Source organism: Watersipora subatra, chromosome 1 (genome assembly GCF_963576615.1).
Source record: "Watersipora subatra chromosome 1, tzWatSuba1.1, whole genome shotgun sequence".
In the NCBI taxonomy this organism is placed as follows: Eukaryota; Metazoa; Bryozoa; class Gymnolaemata; order Cheilostomatida; family Watersiporidae; genus Watersipora; species Watersipora subatra.
The window spans coordinates 78,836,737-78,862,384 of NC_088708.1; the positions used below are offsets into that span (position 1 = coordinate 78,836,737).

At 38.6% G+C, this 25,648-nt stretch overlaps 1 protein-coding gene across 1 annotated transcript in view; it reads right to left on the minus strand.

The window, feature by feature from the left end:
* Positions 1-25,648, minus strand: part of LOC137393945 (cytospin-A-like) — a 63,668-nt gene that overhangs the window by 13,712 nt on the left and 24,308 nt on the right. The window contains exons 6-12 of the mRNA XM_068080661.1: positions 24,469-24,624; positions 23,549-23,708; positions 12,763-12,901; positions 6,753-6,996; positions 5,368-5,515; positions 1,387-1,576; positions 868-1,018 (exon numbers count right to left, since the gene is read on the minus strand). Of these exons, the coding sequence (XP_067936762.1) occupies positions 868-1,018; positions 1,387-1,576; positions 5,368-5,515; positions 6,753-6,996; positions 12,763-12,901; positions 23,549-23,708; positions 24,469-24,624 (1,188 nt within the window). The remainder of the gene's footprint in view (positions 1-867; positions 1,019-1,386; positions 1,577-5,367; positions 5,516-6,752; positions 6,997-12,762; positions 12,902-23,548; positions 23,709-24,468; positions 24,625-25,648) is intronic.

Below are 25,648 nucleotides of genomic sequence, written 5' to 3' on the forward strand. Positions count from 1 at the left end.
TGTAGAGATTTGAATGTACACTGTATATTGTAATTGCTAAATTATAAATCTTAAACACTCAGCTGGTTATGCGCACAGTTAAAGGTGACAAACTGTGGTGAGCAAGAGTGCATCTAAAACATTAATATTCATGTAGATGTCACACATATACAGGTACAGGTGACAAACTGTGGTGAGCAAGAGTGCATCTAAAACATTAATATTCATGTAGATGTCACACATATACAGGTACAGTCTTTCAGTCTCATCTCATAGCTGGCTAATTTAAATGTCTGTTCACACAGCCATCTATTTTGCAATAGCAGCAGAGCCTATCACGTCCTGCTTGTGATCGAAAAGTGCTAACTGGAAAAAGTTGAGTAAATGACCTTCCCCTATACATATTTTGTGTTCAACCTGATGTTATAGGCAAAGGCTATACTTGTGATAAGACTAGGTAACCATCAAAGAAACCCTGTATGCGCGTGCATCACTACTTCCTAGCAAAAATGGCAATATTGGTAATTTAACTGAAGTGAACGAGGATGTATCGACTTCGTGATTGCCTGTACAAGAGGATCACTGACAAGTGTAACTAATTGGAAACGAGCAATTTTTATTAGGTATAATTGGGTAAGGAGCTGACCCAACTAAAGAGTGAAGGTCATGTAGTTCAACCGATATCGAAATTGAAGATGAAGGCAGCGAAAGAGAATATATAAGTGAAATTTATGACGGCGTGAAAAATGTGAAAGGGATATTGCTAACAACCCGTTACAGGTGTGAGAATAAAGCTCACCCGCTCTAAAGTGTCACTGAATTAAGTGTGAGAGTAAAGCTCACCCGCTTTAGAGTGTCACCGAATTAAGTGTGAGAGTAAAAGCTCACCTGCTCTAAAGTGTCTGCGCGCTCCTTGGCTTTGCAACGTTCAGACTCGAGAGACTGTATCTGCTCCTTGGCTTTAGACAGTTCCCTACGAGTGTGAGCTAACGACTCCTGTAGGTTGGCACACTTCTGCTCTACTTTCTCTTTGTCAGCTCTGGCAAAGAAAGCAAACCTTGTCAAAGGTTGATTTCTATTACCGGTGTCATGTGATTGGTAATCACTACACACAACACCCTTGTCAAGATACGGTGGGATTAGGATCTTGAAATAAGGGGTGATTTTCAAAGTCAGCGCTGACAGGGGCCCATAAAACTACTACTTCAACAATCATCGACTCTCCAGAATGAGACATGTTCCTACCAATATTCATACAAATAACGGCGACATTATGAAGTACCACAAAATGGCTGACAGATACATTTTACATTATTGCGAGGTCAATAGCTCGAGTTCAATAGTTCATCATATTAACTTGATGGCTAAGGTGAATGAAAAGCCTCAAAGCTCTATAACAACACAAACCTTGTATTTTCAACAAGTTGTTCCAATTCTGACTTGTCCTCGGCCTTGTGTAACTGCTGCAACTCAAGAACCTTTCCCTTCTCATTCTCAAGCAGTGTCTTGTATCGATCTAATTCTATCCTCTCATTGGCTAACTCCTCAACTAGGTCACTGATCTGTGTCTCCAACTCCGATTTCTCATTGATGGCCCCTGTGATAGAAAATCTATTTTGACAGATTTCCAGAAAGCGAGTCCAAGAACTACGACTGAACAGAGGCTGAACAGATAGCTGTCATGTAAGTTTAAATCACTTGTAAATAAAACAACAAATGAGCATGCCACACTCAGGAGTATTCTAAAGGTTTAAGGACTTTAAACATCACGCAGTGACGCGCCTTACATATGCATGATTTTAAAACTAAAGCCTCATTGATACGAGCAGCATATGGAGAGCAGTTTAGGCATGTGGTGACAAATCTGACTGAGCAGGTAAATTCCCATACAGATTCTACCTCAAGTTTTTGTCTACCTCAGCTAATTTGACTCATGCTCACACATCAGCTCGTCAGCAACGGATTCAATTCATGTCGTCTGCCAAAAACATGGCTTCTTTACAAAACTGGATTTTTGTCTTTCTAACCTAAAAGTCATTGATAAAAAATAATATACAGTCAAACATGGATAACTCGCCCTCGGATAGCTCGAACACATGGTTAACTCGAACGGTTTCTTTGGTCTGTTCCCACGTAATGATACATGTAAATTGCTTCAGATAACTCGACCTCAACTCTGTTAAATCGAACAGTTTTTTGCCCAACGGCTACCGAGACGGTTGTTATCGCTTTAGAAAATCACTTTTTTCCAAGCCATAGAGGTAAACCTCAACTTTTCGTAATTCATAGGAGTCGTTATTACCACCATCGGCAAAATATTTTTGTCAACAACTTTTCTAAAGGTTTGGTGAAATTTGATTTTTACCAAACATCCGCCTAGCGATGGCCCTTCGGAAGCAAGGAAAAGTGAGGTAACCTTCGCATAAACTTCAAGAAAAATTGGCAAAATTGATCTTGGTTAAAATGCTCCAAAGAAAAAGATGTATTTTCTTCTGAGCATTTCAACAACGATCAAGTTTTGCCAATTTTAATCTAAAAAAACGTCCTGGCTTTAACATCACCTCAAACAACAAACCAATCTCAAGTGATAGTAAAATCTCTATACTTTTTGATAAAAAAGTTTTAAACTTTACATTAGAAGCATTTAATTTGAAACAAGCCATTTATGCTTTTGATTTACATTATAGTTTGTATATGTACATGTATCTACTAATAAATAAATGGACTTGTGACAGTGCTCTGATAACTTGAACGCTCTGATAACTCAAACACTTTCGCTCAGTCCCGTGAAGTTCGAGTTATCCATGTTTGACTGTATTATGATTTTAATGTTTTAAATAAAATATATAATTATAAAATACTGTCAGTTAATCTTTAAAATAGCAGTAAAATATAACTACTTAGGTAGCTTAACTAAATGTTCTTTATTTTGAAATGCAGACACATTAAGTTACATAACTTGATTCAATGATAATAAAATTGATACAATTCAATCACGCAAATGTGAACTTAGTGTTAGGGACTACAGATCATGAATATTGCATGTTTCAAAGTTTGACAAAGAAGCTAACAGGAAATGCCATCAGCGCAGCCAACCTATTTAAGCTTTATTCTCAGCAACTGGCATTGTATAAGCAGAAAGGAACTCATGTTTTGACTAGACTTGGGTTAGCCCTGTTCCCCAGGTCATTAAAATCATGGTCTAGCCCTGTTCCCCAGGTCATTAAAATCATGGCCTAGCCCTGTTCCCCAGGTCATTAAAATCATGGTCTAGCCCTGTTCCCCAGGTCATTAAAATCACGGTCTAGCCCTGTTCCCCAGGTCATTAAAATCACGGTCTAGCCCTGTTCCCCAGGTCATTAAAATCATGGTCTAGCCCTGTTCCCCAGGTCATTAAAATCATGGTCTAGCCCTGTTCTCCAGGTCAGTAAAATTACGGTCTAGCCCTGTTCTCCAGGTCAGCAAAATTACGGTCTAGCCCCGCTCCCCAGGTCAGTAAAATTACGGTCTAACCCTGTTCCCAGGTAATTAACAACATGGTCTAGCCCTGCTCCACAAGTCATTATAATCATGGTCCGGCCCTGTTCCCCAGGTCATTAAAATCACGGTCTAGCCCTGCTCCACAAGTCATTATAATCATGGTCTAGCCCTGTTCCCCAGGTAATTCAAATCATGGTCAAGCCCTACTCCCGAAGTCATTAAAATCATGATCTAGGCTAGCATGTCTTGACAAACTGTTGTTTATGCGGAATTGTCCCTCGTTAAGCGGGGCGAGCAAAACAACAGCTTGTCACAAGACGCACTGCACCTGATGCATCAGCTGCATTGAAAGGGAGTTGCTCTCTTCCGTTTATGTGGCTTGGCTGCGATCTTATGTTGGTCACTCAATTGGTAATCATAACAGATTTAGCGCAAAAATTTATGTAGAAAAAATAAGATAAGAACGTTTAACCAGAGACCAGTCTCTGCGATAAACTTTAGTAGAACTTGAGAACTTCAGCAACAACAGCGACTAAACATGTTGTTATTTGTGCGCTCAATCAGTTTTATTTGTATTCTTGCATGTCAGTTTTATTTGTTCTTAATGATTTTATTTTTAATTTATTTTATTCTTAAAGGTTGACTTGCAACAAAATTCACATTACAGTTATTTGATACGAAAAGATTCACAATGTCTTATTCTGTTATGTTGTAGGTGCCAAATATGTGGGAATATGATTACAAGCTCTTAAAAGCTAAAACACGAACAGAAAATCGCAGCCACAAAAGACCGCCGTAGTTTGGATTCTCTTTCCAAAACGGCTCAAATGTGACGTAGTTGTGAGAGATGGTTTCTGTTTACACTGTCATGCAACCTTATTCATCGAAATATTTTCACAAATATACTTTACGCATTCAATAAAACCAGGTCTATTGTTCTTATGTGTCTGTTTTATCGTCATTGTAATGCTGTCACTTTCAGAAGTGATATCTTATGACTTACCGTAAAAATTCGTTCAATTTTTTAGCCCTACCTCGAAAGAGTACATATCATTGTCTGATAATCATGACGAGCCTGTTGGTCACTCATGATAATTGAAAAGTGCTGCAAAAATTATTTGCAAAGTATTGGGTCACATGATCAGATTACGACTTGCCGATTAGACCAAACCGAAACAAAACTGTAAAGTAGCGAGCATCTATAATTGATACGGGGTCTTCGGTAAAATCCAAAGTGTTTGTCATAAACTAGTGCTACGATAAGTTTTATATTGAGCTTTGTATTGGCCTTTCGATTTACGTGAGAACATACGTGACAAGACGATAACCAAATTTTGTGGCTATGTCATCGAAATAAAGAGATTCCAATCTACGGCGGCTTTTCGTTTTTGAGCTTTTAAGAGCTTGTAATCACATTTCCACATATTTTGCACCTACAACACAGCAGAGTAAGACATGGTGAATCTTATGATACCAAATAACTGTAATGTGAATTTTGTTGCAAGTCAACCTTTAATTTCTACTAAAGTTTATCGCAGAGACTGGTCTCTGGTTAAACACTTCTATCTTATTTTTTTTACATAAATTTTTGCACTAAATTCGTTATGAATACCAATGGAGTGACCGACATAAGATCGCAGCCAAGCCGCATAGACGGAAGAGAACAACTCCCTTTCAGTGCAGCTGATGCATCAGGTGCAGTGCGGCTTGTGGCAAGCTGTTGTTTTGCTTGCCCCGCTCAACGGGGGACAACTCCGCAAAAACGACAGTTTGTCAAGACAGGCTAGGTCTAGCCCTGCTCCCCAGGTTATTAAAATCACGATCTAGACCTGCTCCCCAGCCCTTCAGATTATGTAATAACCCTCCTTCCCAGGCATTCGGAGGCAGATATAGGTCGACGTATCTAACCTTGACGCTTGTCTTCCAAGTGCTTGCACTTTTCATTTAGTGAAATTACCCGCTCCTGCATGTCTTTGTACTCAAGGTCGAAACTCTCTAGAGCATTATGTATCTCACATTGCTTCAGTATGAATTCCTCTCTTTCTTCTGTTGCTATCTGTATGTGAGTTATAATGTAAAGCTAAAAACTTGGGAAGGCTAACAACTTGATAGTCTAACTAAACACGACTCTAGAAAGTTAACATTTTAATCATGTTGCCTACCACCATATTTGCCCTTAGCAAACAAAACAGACTGCCCTAATAACAAGGAAATTATGCTGGAAGTGAGAGCTAACTTATGCTTGATGGTATGAAAGAATGGAAACTATTACACGTTACCATAGCAACAGTAGTACCAGTGGATTTTTGTGTTGGTGACAAAGCGGTTGATATGGACATGCGTGCTAAGAAACCAAATGAGTCATCATAATGGGCTTGTAAGCAGACATCACTTGGCCGAAGAGTTGAATAGAAAATAGGACATCAGATGAAAACTGAGAAAATGGCAGGTAGAAAGTGATGAAGAAGGACAAAGATGGACAAGAAAGTCGGATAAGCGCATAGGAAGAGAGCTGGAAAAGGAAATGAGGGAGGACATGAAAGCTATAGCCATTTGGTATCTCCCCAAATCTCCTCGAATAATCCCTACATAAGAAGATATGCAAACAGTAGCTTCTCTCCAAACACTTTAGGCTGTCATATCAAGTCACAATGATATAACACATGAGTCATATAACAAAGTCCATCGACTAAAATCTAGAATCAGCCACTGTTCAACAGGTCAATTGGTCAGAGTTATTTGGCTCTGAAAGTTGGTCTCATTTTTCTTATAATTGACAGAAGACTGAGAGGAATAGTATTTTGAGTTTGTCTCAAATAGCTACTAATTGCAGCGCCTGAGCCAGCTGGGGTCAGAACTGCCAACAAAGGTCAAGGCAAAGGTCAAGCCGATTGACTCATTACTTAAAACAATTTATGCAGTAAAACGACAAAGAAACTAATTTCAGCATAGCACTTGTAGCGTGAGGAAATAGCTCATAGCTCGAGTGTCATCATGTGCATGACTCTCTGCTGATTGATGATGGACTGGCTTAGGGAGTAACGGTCACAAGAAATGTAATAACATAAACAGCTATCAATGCTTTAACTAGCGGGATGGGTGCTATAGACAGCTTGATAATGTACATGGTTTTGGAAAATCATAGCGGGATAGACTTATGCAATGTGAAAAACTCTAGGTAACCAAGTTAATGACAAGACGAAGAGTGGTGTGAAGAGCGAGAGAACGAGGAGAAGCAGACGATGATGACAAAGAGAGTTGAAAGTGAGGCTAGAGAAAGATGAAGTGTGTACCTTGAGGAGGTTGACGAGCTCTTGCTCGCGCTCTGTTTGTGTGTGCTCCGTGTCTGATAGTATGAGAGCCTTCAGGTGCTCAATTTGTGTTCTTGCATTCTCTAGTTTGTCAGTCTGCGTGCAGAGAGACTCGAGCAGCACCATCCGCTCAGCACCCAGCTGCTCATTCTCCTCCGCTAATTGGTTCACATTTCGCTGGAGGTCTCCGAGCTCTTGCAGAGTTGCTTGTAACTCTTCATTCGTACTGGCAACACAAACGTAAGACACATTAGCGAGAGGTTATATTTTGTGGAAAGATAATTTAGCTTATGTAAATATATTGGGAAGAAGCAGTTAAAATGATGCAGGCGTTGGACTCATTTAACGCACGCATCGGTCGGAAATGACCAATATGTTAGTGAGAGGAAATGCAGAGTAATACGAATATAGCATATGCAAATGGCAACTCTCCGCTCTCAGTGCAGAACTGACAATCTGTAGCAGGTGAGTGACATTAGGGAAGGCGTGTAGGATAGGATGGGTTAGCTAGACTAGCAAGGCATTCTCAATAACTAATCCAATAAAAGAGAGAGAGAGCTGAGTCAGAGCAGATAAGAGTAAATGTTGCAAGTGATAAAATGTAGCATTTAAAATGAAACATTGAATCAGCAAGAAAAGCAATAAACAAGAACGGTGACCTGTTCTTATTGCTAGATGTATAGTCCCTGTAGGAACAGTAAACTGTTTGAGTACGGGGCGTAACATGCTCGTCCCTTATTGCTAGATGTATAATCCCTGTAGGAACAGTAAACTCTTTGAGTACGGGGAGTAACATGCTCGTCCCTTATTGCTAGATGTATAGTCCCTGTAGGAACAGTAAACTGTTTGAGTACGGGGCGTAACATGCTCGTCCCTTATTGCTAGATGTATAATCCCTGTAGGAACAGTAAACTCTTTGAGTACGGGGAGTAACAGGCTCGTCCCTTATTGCTAGCTTTATAATCCCTGTAGGAACAGTAAACTCTTTGAGTACGGGGCGTAACATGCTTGTACCTTATTGCTAGCTTTATAATCCCTGTAGGAACAGTAAACTCTTTGAGCACGGGGCGTAAGATACTCGCCCTGTCACAAATCTTCTCGTCTACTTATCATCATTGGTGAATCAGGGAAATACAGTCAGACATGGATAACTCAAACTTCACGGGACCCAATGAAAGTGTTCGAGTGATCAGAGTGTTCAAGTTATCAGAGCACTGTCATAAGTTCATGTATTTATTAGTAGATACATATACAAACTATAATATAAATCAAAAGCATGAATGGCTTGTTTCAAATTAAATGCTTCTGATGTAAAGTTTGAACAAATTTTTGAAGTTTTTATCAGAAAGTATAGAGACTTTTCTATCACTTGAGATTTGTTTGTTGTTTTATGTGATGTGACTGCCAGAACGTTTTCATATTAAAATTGGCACTACTTGATCGCTGTTGAAATGTTCTGAAAAAAAGACATTTTTTTTTTGAGCGTTTTAACCAAGATCAATTTTGCCGATTTTTCTTGAAGTTTATGCGAAGGTTACCTTGCTTTTCCTAGCCTTCGTAGGACCATCGCTAAGCGGATTTTTGGTAAAAATCAAATTTCACCAAACCTTTAGAAAAGTCGTTGACAAAAATATTTTGCCGATGATGGTAATAATTACACCTACGAACTACTAAAAGTTGGGGTTTATTTCTATGGCTTGGAATAAAGTGATATTCTAAAGCGATAACAACCTTCTCGGAAGTCGTTGGGCACAAAACTGTTCGAGTTAACGAAGTTGAGATCGAGTTATCTGAAGCAATTTAACATTGCGTGGGAACAGACCAAACAAAACCATTCGCATTAACCATGTGTTCTAGCTATCCGAGGGCGAGTTATCCATGTTTGACTGTATTAGTCAACCTTGAGATAACAAATTCTTGCTAAGGCAGTTTGAAGTTGACTGAAAACTTGATTGGCAGTGGAAGAGCCGAAAGCTTTCAGAGGGGTTTCATTTGCGCATATCAATGAGTAATCACAAATGCAATCGGCAATCGAGATACTCACATCGTCATTTAGTTAAAATTCATCACAAACTGGCTTTGTACCGGGCAGAAAAGTAAAAGCGATGTGAAATATACCACAATATGCTTGCACAATTGGTATGCTTCTGGCAAAAACATCCAATTAACCAAGAAAATGCTGAGCAAAGTGCATCTAGAATTTTAATAGCTGTCTCTGCCTTCACTCATACGATAAAGCAACTCAACTACCCGTATGGCTTATACGGACAGGCAAATCTCTACAATGTCACCAGTTGAGTCTGTTGCTCATGTGCTGTAAGAAAACAACGCTAGACGTCCATATTGTCTCGGTAAGCATGTTCTCATGATAAACACAAAGCTAGCGAGTATGAACTAGATCAGTTTAACCCGGTCTTCGAGTTCAAACCAGATCTATTTACCATCCTTAGTTATTACTGCATTCGCATGCAACTGGCTGGGAGGACAGTGCGGACAAGGGACACGATTCACAATCTATTCGACAACAAATAACTTCAGAATAGGCTTCTGATTAGATAGCCATTTCACAAAGCTGGATGATTGCGTGCGCAAGGGCTGTGTTTGTAGTTGTGCGAGTGAACATGAATAGGAGAACAGAGGGGGCCGAGTGAAAGAAGCTTCTCTCATTTATCAGCACCGTCACGTAATAATGCAGATGAAAGCAGATTGAAAATCGATAAAACCTAAAATGGTTTATTCGTAGAACAAAGTGTTTCGAGGGAAGCCGGACATTACAGCTATGTATATGGGCATTGATTACACAACAAATCCACTCGACCTTGTCAATTATTAATCACCTACCTCCAACATCCGAAAGCTAGAAAGTGACACATACAGAAACGACTAACGTGAACGGCGGTGAACCCACTTAGTAGAATGCTGATCTCCTTCAATGCGCTTACCTACTGTAGCGCCTTGCCTCAGCACTCAACATATATAACCGCTGTACTACACTATATGGAATAAGACAATGTAGTCTAGGTCTGGTAACTTGATTTGTCAATATGTACACAGCGAGAAGACCACAAGCAATGAGGAGGCCACAAGCAATTTATTTGTTTGATTTTGGTTAACCATGCAGACAATCTCTGTGAGCTGAGACAACGACCCTGGGAGCTGCCACAACTGATTTAGAACATTTTTCATTTTAAACAGAAGTAAAGCTTTAGAATTAGGTGGAATTACGTATTGACATTCGGGGTACCCTTATCATTAAGTTACGATGATAACCTTCTTAGTAGACCCACATCTAGCACCTGCTCAAGCTGACCATATTTTCACTGCCATTTCATCAATTGGCTGCTGTCAAGTGTGTTTGAAAAATAAACTTCAAGTGGCTTTCTTAGTTGAGAGCAGCGCTATCCACAAAAGGAAACATTGTTTGAAACAACACGTCTGCATAGGCTAGAGGTAGACTAGAGGTTGGCTAGAGGTAGGCTAGTGACTGCCCAATGAATAGAGTGGAGAAGAGCAGTCTTAAACCCTAGTCTTTTGATAATGAAACTTTTACCTGGCCAATGATTCACTTGATCGAAATTTAAAGCAACTCTTGTCAACATTTGCTGGTGGCTTGCTCTCTTCATTCTCTTGAAGTACTGTAGGCACCGAGCGCGCTAAACTCGTCTCACTTTTTATTAAATCTTCTTTGTGACTCGCGCTCTCAGAAGCACCAGACAGCGCATCATTTATGACCCCCTCCTCGTCATCATCGACGAAAGGAAGCTGGTCATTTCGGGCACCCTGGTCGAGGACAGCTGACAACTGGTTAGCCACTGGCGCCTCTCTAATCTCCATATTAGTACTAGAACCATCAGCAGCTTTCCTCGGCTCACTCCTATCCAGGCCATTTTGAGATGGCTCAGGCTGACTGGCAGATCCACCCTCATTGCTTAGGTTTCCGGTCAGAGAACTAGGTCTAACTCTTGGTTTCTTTCCTCCTCGAGATTTCACCGGTGATGGTGGCTTCTGTGGTAGAGATCGTTGCTGTTTACTAGGCGTTGCGCCAGCACATGAAAGTAGGGTAGACGAGTTGTTACCCATTCCAACATTTGACGGAGTAAGAAAAGTTAGAATTCCATGACTACGCCAGCGAGAGATTTAACTGCTGTCAATAGCGAATAGTTAATCTCCATGCATGTCATGACAACGTGAGAGCAAGTCAAACTAGAGTCCAATTGTCAGGCTTCGGTGTCGACACTAACTGATATCGGAGTAGGTGAGAAGCAGCGGCGAGATGTTGGAAGCTCGAGACGAGACTAACAGGGGAGAGTGAAGCGCCTAATGGTGGTTGCCTTATCAATCACCGGAGTACTTGTTTGTCACCTGAGACAACCTGCTACCGACCGAACACGCTTCTAGAGCGCAGACAGGCATTGTGCCCGCCCTCATTACCTCTCCAATCATCGGCTAGCGTTACGCTGATTGACCAATTGAGGAAAGACAAAGACCCAGCTATTGATTGGCCTGGCTAGGCAACACTGAGCAACCTTTGGCGTTAAACAACCCTAGTAGACACCATTAATATGTTTACATTTTAATGCTCATGGCTGCACTAAGCTTAAATAACTTCAGACACCGCATCACACACTAGCCTGTCTCCCCTTGCCATTGCAATAGGCCATCACACTAGCCTGTCCCCACTTGCCATTGCAATAGGCCATCACACACTAGCCTGTCTCCACTTGCCATTGCAATAGGCCATCACACACTAGCCTGTCCCCACTTGCCATTGCAATAGGCCATCACCCACTAGCCTGTCCCCACTTCCATCGCAATAGGCCATCACACACTAGCCTGTCCCCACTTCCATCGCAATAGGCCATCACACACTAGCCTGTATCCACTTGCCATTGCAATAGGCCATCACACACTAGCCTGTCCCCACTTGCCATCGTAATAGGCCATCACACACTAGCCTGTCTCCACTTGCCATAGTAATAGGCCATCACACACTAGCCTGTCCCCACTTGCCATTGCAATAGGCCATCACGCACTAGCCTGTACCCATTTCCATCGCAATAGGCCATCTCACACTAGCCTGTTCCCACTTGCCATTGCAATAGGCCATAGCACACTAGCAGTTGACTAAAGTTAGGTTAGTTAATTAATAAACATACAAACGTCACATCAGTTGTTACAAGAGACATAGTGAGGGGGTTCCATAAAGCCTGGTTCCCATATCGATTGAGAGACTCGAAGCGGTAACATGCGCAGAAAAACGCTTGCGACGCTATGCACGGCGGGATCTGTTCACATAAAAGCTACATCGTTAATAATATCGTAAACATAATTGCGTAATCAAATAAAATGTTCGCTCGCCTTGCTGTTCCTATAATGGTGACCTTTACCCGTACAGTGCATTTCGGGAAGGTTTTGTCTGCGCCGTTTGCGAAATTTGAACAGCGTTAAACTATTGCATGCCGCCAGCAACTACCGGCGGTCCTCGGCGGTACCCGGCGCATACGTTCCCACTTCATCGCTAATAGCCTGCGTGCTGTCGCCGGTGCTTTGCGACGTATATGGGAACCAGGCTTTAGCCACAAGCCAACAGATACTGCAGCTGTTACACATGGCACACCGTACATGCATGCAGGTATTACAGGTGTATCGTTCACACTGTACAGACATGCAGGTATTACAGGTGTATCGTCCATACCGTACATACATGCAGATTTTACAAGTGTATCGTCCATACTGTACATACATTCAGGTATTACAGGTGTATCATCCACACTGTATATACATGCAGGTATTACAGGTGTATCGTCCATACCGTACATACATGCAGGTATTACAGGTGTATTGTCCACACCGTACATACACACAGGTATATTACAGGTGTATCGTCCATACCGTACAGACATGCAGGTATTACATATATACACAGCGATGATATACTATGGATGACTACTCTAGGCGCTATCTGATGTAAAAGACAAGTGTCGTTAGATACCTGTATTGAGACTCCTCCATCCTGAATATTCGCTCCTGCAGACAGGCAACCGAAAGCTCACTTGTGTTGGAGGTAAGGGAAGCGGTACTCAAACCATCTCCACTTTTGTTGCTCTGCCTTTCCCATGAGCACTCGATGCCTGTAACCCACAATCGGCGCAGCTGCAAGGTTGGCTGGCAAACACTAGTTGTATCTAGCAAATGTTAACAGTCGACATGCTCAAAAATTTGTACCATTATAGACAAATTGACAGAACAGAAAATAATCCCCTGCGCATGCGAGATGACAGTCTAAATATAAGATGGCTAGAAAACGGTGTGATGAAATAGCTAGAAACTGCACAAGGCTAGAAGAGTTTTGGGAGGATGAATTGGAGATATTCCATCGTGTCACAAAGGTAAGGCTAGCGATACAGTAGCCTGAACAACAAATGCAAGAAGCATGGTCCATTTAATTAACATTTCTACATGCAAGATAAAAAATTATTGAGTTTTTCCTGATACCTCACGGTAATTTCTCAGTTAAATCACAAGAGAGAAATACTTACTGGTACTTATCAGTGTTTCATAGTACATTAGACACTTTGGTCTAAAGATTTTAAACTAGGTTCCTCATACACCGCAACTCACCCAAAGTTTGCAAAGTGTTTCACGAATTGATGTGAAATCCACAGGATTTTATCTGCTAGTAACATAGCCTGAGGTACTGCACTGTACGCATTTTCAAAATTGTTCAGACAAAACCAAATGTGATTTCAAATATTACCATAGCCTTGCATCTGTGAAACCAGTTCAGAGCTGCTTGAATCAGAAATGAATGATTTGTTGAACAATTGGCATAAAGCAAAGTGATACTCTAACTTGTCCTTTTTAAATTGCTACTGAGTTAACACTCGTTAGGTTCCTCCAGAATGCTACTGAGTGAACACTATTAAACCATAACTGTCACGAACAACTTTTATCGTATTTACTAGGTAAATCAGACACGCTGATTCCGATTTTGTACTCAAAATAAAGATTAGTCCACTAACCTTCAAAGTCATTTAGGCTTTTTTAAAGCGTTTCAATATCCGTTTCGAAAACAACACAATCGGCATTACAAGCTCCACCCATAAATATGTGACGAAACCTAGCTTTTTCAGGAAAGAAAGTTAGGAATGTTTAATCCGATTTAGAATAATAGAGATGGGTGTCTTAAAACCCATTTTTATTTAAATCCAGCCTGTAAAATAATTCCAGTTTTTTATGAAAGGTATATAAACTATTTAAAATTGCTCGTAGCTTGTTACATGACGTTTAAATAGGCTGAACGCTGAAAAAAATGAGCTCAAAAAGCATGGTTTTATCACAAGCTAGCGTTGTTATTGCGTTTTTTTAAATATGCAATGCTAAATAGCTTATCTACCTTTCAGAAAAGACTGATATTATCTTTAAGGCTGAATTTAGATATTAATGGATTTTAAAACACCCATCTCTATTATTCTAAATCGGTCTAAACATCCCTACGTGACTTCTGTTCCTAAAAAGCTAGGTTACGTCACGTGTTTATGGGCGGAGCTTGTTATGCCGAACGTGTTGTTTTCGAGACCGATATTAAAATGCTTTAAAAAAGCCTTCATTACTCTGAAAGTTAGTAGACTAATCTTTATTTTGAGTACAAAATCGGAATCAGCGTGTCTGATTTACCTAGTAAATACAATAAAAGTTGTTCGTGACAGTTATGGTTTAAGGTTCCTCCAGAATACTACTGAGTGAACACTCTTAAGGTTCCTCCAAAATACCACTGAGTGAACACCTTTTAGGTTTCAGAGACGATTGTTCTAATGTGGTAAGGTGTCTAAAGAGCAGAGATTTCATTTTAAAATAATAATCAGTGTTAAGACATGTGGCTAACATAACATATACAAGGTATTTTTATTTAGAGTGGCCATGTAACCTAAGCTTTGCAAACCTTGTGGCATCACATACACATTGCGTGTAGCAGCAAATGCTATGCAAACCATTTTTAGGCAACTTCAGGTAAAACCTTGGTGAACTGGTTGCCAATTCATTACAAACAACTGTTCAGTACTAGCTTAGAAGCATGAAATTATTTCTTTTTGCTTGTTATACCACCATACATAGAGCAGAAAACTCCTCACACTGTATGCTACAATAGTTCAACTATTGTTCCAATCTGTAAATGTTTTCAGGAAAAACACTTACAGATGAAGATCTTTACAAGCACTCACGTCACGGGTGATCTAAGGCTAGCTCTCAAGTCATGGGTGATCTAAGGCTAGCTCTCAAGTCATGGGTGATCTAAGGCTACCTCTCAAGTCATGGATGATCTAAGGCTAGCCCTCAAGTCATGGGTGATCTAAGGCTAGCTCTCAAGTCATGGGTGATCTAAGGCTAGCTCTCAAGTCATGGATGATCTAAGGCTAGCTCTTAAGTCATGAATGATCTAAGGCTAGCTCTCAAGTCATGGATGATCTAAGATTAGCTCTTAATTCATGGATGATCTAAGGCTAGCTCTTAATTCATGGATGATCTAAAGCTAGCTCTCAAGTCATGGATGATCTAAGGCTAGCTCTTAAGTCATGAATGATATAAGGCTAGCTCTCAAGTCATGGATGATCTAAGATTAGCTCTTAATTCATGAATGATCTAAGGCAAGTTACATGATAAAAATACATGTTTTAGCCTGAGAGCTAGTTTTATGTCTTTTAGGTATTATTTTGATGTGAACCTCATATGCACCAGCGCAAATGCAAACAAAATATATTGACGTTCATGGCTACAAATTATAGAATTCTGTAGAAATAGCAAACAAGATGAAAAGTACACACTCACTCTTGCTCACCCCAATTTCTCAGTTGATGCACCCTTAAAGAATAGAGAAAGCATAATATTATTATGCTTTATTAGTTATCTTGAGGTGTTGACTGATGTTCTAAAAAAAGAATCAAGGAGATTGACCCCCTAGAAGCTGAGATATAGACAGCCAAACACAGGTCTACCTAATAAAGAATCAGAGGAAAACCCTTCGAAAATCCCGAAAACTATGACGTATAAAATCGACTTAATGGTCATGTGCCGGAGTTGCGCACCCTTACCGCCGTTACTTATAATGATTGTTTTGGCTACGAGATGTGAAACGCTTCTCGCGATAGTAAATAATTTACATACTAGCTCTGGTTTCTCAGGAAAATCATCCAAACATTGTGTGGTAAAGGCATTTGCCCACAACCCCTCGCCATGATTTTTTAAAGCAGAAGAGCAGATTTTGACTATTGTGCTTCAAATTTTAACTCGATCTCCACGGATTTGCTCCGAAGATCATCTGTTCAACGAACGGCGCGTGTATAGTCTATATGCGATATCCGCGATTGCAGTTTGTTTAGAATACGAAATAGGAATGGGACTTTTTGTTCCTTCATCATTTTTCTACTGTGTATCTACTGCAGCGTTCAGTTGATTTTCATGATTATCGTCACTATTAACAGACTGGAAGTTCACTACAGCCATAATCTTAAAAAGACTAACTTGACCGTGCTGCTCTTGCTATAAGAAAAGAAAACGATAACTTTTGCTTTGATTTTTCTATTGATCTATTATCTTATCTATGATTATTTTTTATGATTTATATAATATTCATAATGCATATTATACAAAATAATAATATAACTGCATATAAAATAAATGATGTAACTAATATAATTTGTAGAAAATTCCAAATGATAACCGAGATTGATGATTGATTTAATTGATTCTATTTATTAGCTTTAGTTAAAAAATCTGAACAACGCTAAAGATGAGTCTGAATAGGGAAGCTAAGTAGGAGAACAACAAAACTGAGCTGAACTAGCAAGATAGCGAAATGTTGCGAAATAATAGATGCGTGTAATTATTTTATGCTAAAACTAATCTACACGTCTGAGGGACTGGTTCGGAATTCTAGGAGCGATGATTGTTAGGACCAATTTGATTGTTCCATACTTCCAGGGATTAAACCAATTAAAACGCCGTGATTGTTATAGGAGAGCGCATTAGTTGGCTTAATTGACCAATGACACACAAGTCGATTTCATACGTCATATATTGATGATTACCAAAACACTTTTGTTTTTTGGTAGACCTGTGTTTGGCTGGCTATATCTCAGCTTCTGGTTGGTCAATCTCCTTGGTCTTTTTTTATAGAACATCAGTCAACACCTCAAGATGAATAATAAAGCATAATAATATTATGCTTTCTCTATTCTTTAAGATCTATCAGACCAAAATAAGCTATAAATATTGTTGTTAATATGTATTGTTACATTTGCACATAATTAAGTATTGGGACTTAATGACAAGAAATACTAGTTCACGTTCGGTGTTGTTATCATATAGGTCACACTAATTTTACGCTGAAGGTATTATATAGGTCACACTAATTTTACACAGAAAGCATTATATAGGTCACACTAATTCTACCCTGAAGGTATGATATGAGTTGCACTAACGCTGCACAGAAAGTATGATATGAGTTGCACTAACGCTGTACGGAAGGTATGATATAGGTCACACTAACGCTGTACGGAAGGTATGATATAGGTCACACTAATGCTGCACTGAAGGTATATGTGTCGCGGTCACAGAAACCATGGTTAAGTCGCAAATCACGAAGTTGAGTTATCCGACTTTGAAGTTGCACCAACTGAATTTATAATATTGGTAACGATTTTTGTAACACGTGCATCTGGACCAATCAAGGAGTGATCTTTCTGAATCTGAAGTCAGTTTAGCCAATAAAAGTCTTCAACTCTCGGAAAAACCCTCTTAAAACCGTTGCTAAGCTAAACAGGAAGTACTGAAAAATGGCGTCCGATAAATATAATCGTTTCTTTTTTGCCGATTTTAAAGATAACTCTGACATTTTGGACACTAATAATCAGTACTTTAGTGTTCCAACTGATGCCAATAGCAGTAAAAGTAAAGGGAATTACGATGATAATCTCCTAACAATTCTTAAAAGATTATTACATTATTTAATCATAAGAATAATTATTCGATTTTATAGGATTATTATCAGATTTAATTATAAGAATAATTATTCGAATTTCCAAGATCAAAGTATATAGTGACCGAAAGTGTGCAATATGTTACTGTTGTTACTTTTTTAAAGATTTTGCTGATGATTTGGCTGTGCCCGATATCGCGGTACTGCCAAACCGTTTTAAATATCTACAAAATTAAGTAATACATTTTCTTATAAATATACAGCTATTTCTGTGACAACCAGCTAAAATCTATTTAGATTTTTGAATTCAGCATAATTTTTTGAATAGAAACACCGAAATCTAGATGAATATCACAACCTCTTGATAATGGTTGCTATGACGTTTTGAAATGTAAACAAAATTGGGCATTGGTTTTCGTTTCTCAAACTTTAACACCAGTTTTCTCGGAACTATGTTTTCGCACTAATGGTAAACATGAATTCAGTTTATTGACCATAAAATCTGCTGTAATTAAGCTAGAATCAAAATTTTTTTTGCAAAATAACTGTGAGAATTATGTCTTTCTGCTAATGTAGATAACTCTAAATCTTACAATCCCGACTTAAACATGGTTTCTGTGATCATGACCCATATTATATGTTACATTAATACTACGATGAAGGTACATTATGATACCAGTCACACTAATGCTGCATTGAAGGTATGATATAGGTCAGAGTAATCCTGTACTGAAGGTATGATATAGGTCACACTAATTATACTGCACTGAAAGCATGATATAGGTCACACTAATCCTGCACTGAAAGCATGATATAGGTCAGGGCTGGGCAAAGTGTGGCTCTAGAGCCGCATGCGGTTCTTTACAAATTTTGTTGCGGCTCTTTACAAATTTTGTTGCGGCTTTTTCAACTTTGTGAAAATGCAAATCATTTTGTCGTATATAAAATATCCTTATAATATAATGTACAAAACTAAATGTGCTGTGACATATTAGGCTTATTTAAAAGTGCACTATTACTGCATTATATATAGCCTACACATGCATCATGAGTCATAATTCATGACTTCATGCACATGTAGATTTTCCGTTGTAATAACGTCCGTCGCTGACCTAACGATGACAAAATTAGAATGCTCAAGAAATGTTCCTCCATAAGTCATTTCATCATGATTTTATAATGCTGGCTTATATAAGATGCCGTGTCTTAGTTGAACATGTCATTTGTAATTAACTCAAATAATGCAGGGGGGTAGCAATGGCATCTTCAACAAAATGAACCATTTCCAGAGTTACAATGGGAGCCTCACAAAGTAAACCAAATAGAAATGAATCTACAAGGGAATTTCAAGATGAGTGGACCCTGGAATAAGCGTTCATCTTCAGGCATGGCAAACCGCAATGTCTATTGTGCCAGGAAACGAGCTCCACTAACAAGAAGACGAACATCAAACAACATCATGAGACGAAGCACAGAGAGTTTACTACTACAATTCCACTGGGATCTGTAGCTAGACATCAAAACTAGATAAACTTTAAAAATCCCTAACTTCTTTAAAAAATATGCTAGCTTCCTTTACAGCTGCTGATAAATGTGCTACAGAAGTTTCTCTACGAGTGTCAAAGATTCCAGTAAAAGCAATGCTTCCGTATTCTCATGCTGAGATTGTAAATAATGCATGGTTAAAGCTATGGAACTACTTTTTCCAGATAAGCGTGATGTGATTGGTAAAGTCAAGGCAATGCCACTTTTTAGGAAAACTGCTACTGGAAGAATTGAAAGCATTAATGATTGTCAGTAGGATTTTTCTAACCCATTTAGACCAGGCAGATTACTTTTCAATCGCTATTGATGAATCTACTGATATTATGGATGGAGCTCAATTAGCAGTCTTTGTAAGGTATGTAGGCTGCTGTGTGTACACCAACAACTAGTAATGTCATTTTATCATGCAGTTCAAGCTGAAGTCATACAAGTGCATTCTAAGAAACAGTAGAGAGAAAACTCAACTTCATGTAGAAAATGATGCACCTATTTTATGATATTTGTTTCAAAGTGACTAACCCACACGTTTATACTACATGCTTCTTTATAAAGCATCAGTATGTTTTTTATAAATCGTAGTATAATGCTTTAGTCCTATACCCTGTGTTAGCGATTCTTTGACGGTGAAGAAATGAAGGAGGAACTTCTTACTTTGGTAGGATTAGAAAGATAAAACACTGGCCAAGCTATCTATGATGCCATGGCTAAAGGACTTAATAATATGAAGATAATTCTCCACAAATGCATATCTGTAACGAGAGATGGCGCACCAGCCGTGGTTGGAAAAGAGCAAGGGCTCATAGCTAGATTGAAGAAGGATATGCCATCAGTGCTAGCATTCCATTGCATCATCCACCAAACTGTTTTATGCAGAAAGCTAAGTTATCACTTTCAAAACTTATGTGTAAGGCTATGAAGATGATCAACTTCCTCAGAAGTCAATCAGCTCTCAGACACAGAAACTTAAGGAAGTTTTTCAAAAAAAGCATTGCCACTTGTGAATATTTACTAACAACCAATAACATTAGATGGCTAAGTAAGAGAAATACTCTGTCGAGGCTGTGAAGTATTCATCAGGAGCTAACTTTATTTTTGAATACAAGCACAAGCTTTAATGCGAGACAGTTTCAAGAGATGATGAGCTCTTCTAAAGATATGAGTGACCTCGCCTTCGTTGTTAACATCTGTAGCTATTTGAATTATCTGAACCTAAAGCTTCAAGGGAAGAACAAGACTATCATTGATACAGTACTAGCTGTTCAAGCTTTCTCCCATAAGTTGGAGTTGTTTCTGGTGGATGTGCAAGGTGATATGCTTCAATTTCCTACACTAAAAGCATTTTTAGAAGAGGATGAAGAAATGGCTAGAAGCCCAGAATGGCTCAGAAGACAAAGCCCAATGGAGAGTGGGTTACTCAGTTGCCATTGAAAAGTGTTAATGTCTCATCACTGCAACTGGAGTTGTGTGACCTTAAAGGTACAGATGTAGATGAAATTGAAGAAGGATTCTACTTGAAAGCTTCAACAAAGGCTGAATATCCACAGCTTGCTCAACTAGGAAGATGGTTGCACACTGTGTTTGCTGCCACATATATATGTGAATCAACATTTTCATAAATGAATAATATCAAGAGCAAGTTGAGATCCACTTTGACTCAAGATCACTTGTGTCAGCTCGCAAAGGCTGGTTTACACTATATTGCCGCATTTCGATGTTGATACCACAATACTTTGATGATCGTCGGTGACAACCATGTTCACACTATCACATACCTATCCGCGTTTGCATCAGGAAATCCTCAGTGAAGTAGTGTTTTCATTTAAGTTTTTAAATTTTCGTGAAGAAACCTCTTTGTTTCGCGTGCTGGAATCAAAAACTAGATTCCCAGCGACTATCATAAACGGATATAAATAAATCACTCGATCAGCGACAGCGAGCTACCATCGCCGAAATGGTTCACATTTGAAAGGCAGTGGTCGATGCTCGGCGAAATATCGAGAATGTTTGACAGCTGCTAACATTCCCGATGTGTCTGCAATGTTTCGTCGATGCCATCAATTTACGGTTCACATAATCGACGATGAACGCCGAAAGTGAAACGCTGACAAACGGCGATATAGCGTGAACCGACTTTAAGAATAGCATGCTGCAGTAGAGAGCCAGATTACCAAAAGATAACAAATAGCCATAAACAATTCCCTGCACATGTATCTCACTAAACTTTAAGTTATACAAAGCTCTTTAGGCTTACTTCAACATTATTCAATGTTATTGTAAAAGTATTCTAGAGAATAAATTTAATTACAATATAACTACCAAACTTGTATTATCAGTATGAAATGTTATTTTGTATTACACATATGATGCGGCTGTCGAAAATCTTGCAACTTCGAAATTTGGCTCTTAGAGAATAAACTTTGCCCACCCCTGATATAGGTCATACTAATACTGCACTGAAGATATGATACTAGTAATATATTAATCAGACTAGTAATATATTAATCATACTAGTAATATATTAATCATACTAGTAATATATTAATCAGACTAGTAATATATTAATCATACTAGCAATATATTAATTATACTAGTAATATATTAATCATACTAGTAATATATTAATCATACTAATAATATATTAATCATACTAGTAATATATTAATCATACTAGCAATATATTAATTATACTAGTAATATATTAATCATACTAGTAATATATTAATTATACTGGCAATATATTAATCATACTAGTAATATATTAATCATACTAGTAATATGTTAATTATACTGGTAACATGATAATTATACTGGTAACATATTATTTATACTGGGAATACATTAATTATAGTAGTAACATATTCATTATACTGGTAATATATTAATAATAATAATAGTAAAATTAACAATCGAATTGAGCCTTATACAAGAGTGAGATGTGCACACATATGGCAACCATAACTATATACACCGTAAAACCTCTATTTGAACGCCATGGCGCTCCATTTTTCAACCCTTTCCTATAGTGGCGTTTAATTAGAGGTGGCATTCAAATCAAGGGTGGCGCTGCTATTTTGCGACAAGCTTATGAGATTTTTGGAATGATAAATTTAACCCTTTTACAGGCAAAACGGTGCTGAAATCGCCTATATTTCACAATCTCCTTTGAACGAATCGACATTAATGCCATCGGCCTCAGAATTTTTTCTAAAACGTTTTTTATCAACGTCGAAATATGAGACCGAGTAAAACAAGAAACTACTTTGATTATAAAATATTAGCGTAATGCTGTTATTAAGTATTTCAATGTTGCTTTCAAAGATTTTCAGAAAAAACTGTAAAAATTTGGAGTTAGAAAACAGACTTGACGTTTTAAATTTTTAAAAACGTTTTCAATGTTTTAAAGTTAGAATATGCCATAACAATGGCTGCTCTTACGTTGAACAGTGTTCCTGAAGAGTATTCTCATCGCTCATCAAAGCGCTTATGAGCACATTATGAAATGCACATTATGGACAAATCTGAAAACAATGGATATAATTTAGACCTTTAGCGACTTTGAATCAGACCATAGTTTTGATGATTGTGACGATTGATCTTCTCAGGTACACCATCACTAAAATCATGGCAGCTGCTCCAACAACAACGAAAAACATTGTTATTGGTATAACTGAATCATTATAAGTATTATTTTGTGGAGAACTTTCTGCTGATCGCTGATCACTTTAAATAATAAGTTCGTAAAGATCAAAAAATGTCAAAGTGGCTAGCAAATAGAACTGGCATTCAATTAAAGGGTGGCATTGTAATTTCCAACCCTTCTTCTATAGTGGCGTTCAAATAGAGATTTTATGGTACTTGACAGGTTACTAGAAAAAGAAATACTATTCAATACGCCATTTTGTAGAATAGATGGCATTGAAAATTGAAAGGGATGAGAACAGAACAGAGGAAACAACCTGGCACGTTGAAAGAATTGTCCGAGTAGCAACCTCGCATGCCAGGATTTTTGAGTACCTACCAGGCGTGCCAGATTTTCTGAGTACCAGAGTTTGAATACCAACTTGGCATGTCAGATGGATTGTCCGAGTACCAACTTGGCATGTCAAAAGGATTGTCTGAGTACTAACTTGGCGTGTCAGAAGGATTGCCTGAGTACCAACCTGGTATGCCAGAAGGATTGTTTGAGTACCAACCTGGTATGCCAGAAGGATTGTTTGAGACCAACCTGGCATGTCAGAAGGATTGTCTGAGTACCAACCTGGCATGTCAGAAGGATTGTCTGGGGTGCCACAAAGATCTACGGAGACTCCGTCAATCACGTCCAATAGACATGCAGATGATCCAGCAGACTTCCTTGAGCCAGCAAACATGTGAACTGGAGTCTTAATGGAAGTATTACAAGAAATATCCAAGTCATCCTGTAGACACAATGATATGATGACAATAATAAAAGTGAAATTTATGCCCATCTTTCAGTAGAATCGAGCAATAAAATGGCCTGTTGATATTTAGCTAACTTTGGCACATGCAACTAAAACAAGAGCGTGTTCCCTAGGGTGACCATCCTTGTTTCTGATTGCTGTATCTAAAAAAACTGTTCCACTCTGATTGGTTTATGACATCTCCCTTTGTTCGATTGGTTCTATGACGTTCTCTCGGTGGTTTACATGCTATCTTTTCTACTCTTTGATTGGCTTAAAATATCTCTTCATTCCTGGATACAAGCTTTTTTTTACTGAATACCAGACAGTCCAGACCTCTGCCAGCATGGCTGATCTTTGATGCGACTGTTGTCAGTGCTCTAGAATAACTCTCTGTTCTAATTGGTCTATGATGTTCATATCTTTGCATGCTCCGCGATGTCAACATTTACACTTGACCTTCCAAAATACCTCTCCTTCTCTGATTGGCCAGAGATGTCTCTATGCTTTTGATTGATATGTAATGTCTCTCCACCTCATGTCTCATGTCACCATCTGTTTCTCTTTCTGCTTCACTCAATCTAATCTTCTCCCTTACTGACCAGTCCATAGTACTTTTCACTCTCTCAATGTAGTGCACTACTCCAATTTATAATGGGAAGTTGAGCGGGACTCGATTTAAATATTCGCTATGTTCAGTCAAATGCATGCAATTTGTTCTTCATTTTTAGACAACCAGAAAATATATAGAACTTACATCTGTGTCATGACCTGCGAGGGGCGCTCCATTCTCCATCTGCACACCAAGTTCGGCAAGTTTGCTACGAAGCTGCATATTCTCTATTTTTATCTTCTCCGACTCCTCAATGGCTGCTTGTGATGGAATTTTCTCACAGAGATTTCGTATCTCAATCTACAGCATTATGCATATATGTTTCATGAATGTACAATATTTCTTCGTTTCACTACCCTCTGCATAGTTCTGCTTCTCTCAATGTGTTCCTACCATGTATTATGTGAAGCTTATTACGAGAAAGACAATTTTATTTAACTGAGAATTGTTTGCTCATGTAACAGTTTATAACCATTGGCTATGCTTGTGCATGAGCAGTAGCGCAGATACAACAAAGCAAATAACTGAAATTCATCAATTATTATTGCTATGTTCACCAACTTGATTATCTATTAGCTTGCGAAAGGAACATACCTATTTCAATGACACCACATGCAAAATCTATATTTTTAACTGCTCTAGAATGGCAGCATGTAATCAGCAGCATTTGAACGGACTCACACACGGTACATGATTGGGTACATGATTGAATACATGTGATGCATTTCAAATTTAACCACGCAACCCTGATAATCTTAAGAGAATTATGATAGTTGTGCCTTGACTGGTGCACACGACAACCGAGTCAGGTAGGGTCTATTGATAGTGGATAAGTACATGGCCAGAAACCCTATGTTTGGTTTACGGTTAAAATGACTAAACACTTGCATTAGAACAAACAAGTTTGGTGCACGCTAAAATGTCTTATTGAATATATTAATACTACAGTAAAGAGTAATTACTATGTTGGTCATGCAATAAATATGAATTAAACAGAATGGGAATGACAACTCCAAGTTTGGTGATACGTATACAGCTAGACATGCTTATTAAGTAACCTATACCGTGATAGGGGTTTTTCAGTATTTTGCCATGCACATCCCTAAAGGGTAAAGGTAAAGAATTCAAAAGTGCCCAAACCCTCTATAAGGATCCTAGACTATGGCTTCTAATAAAGCATGACGCGTATGCGTTTAAACATTGCCAATGAACCCAAAAGGCAAAAGCTACCACAATGCTCTAAAATTATGAAGGTTACGTCATTTGAATCTAAACGCTACACAAGTACTTCTACTCTACAGCTACATGTGAGGAATCCACAAGC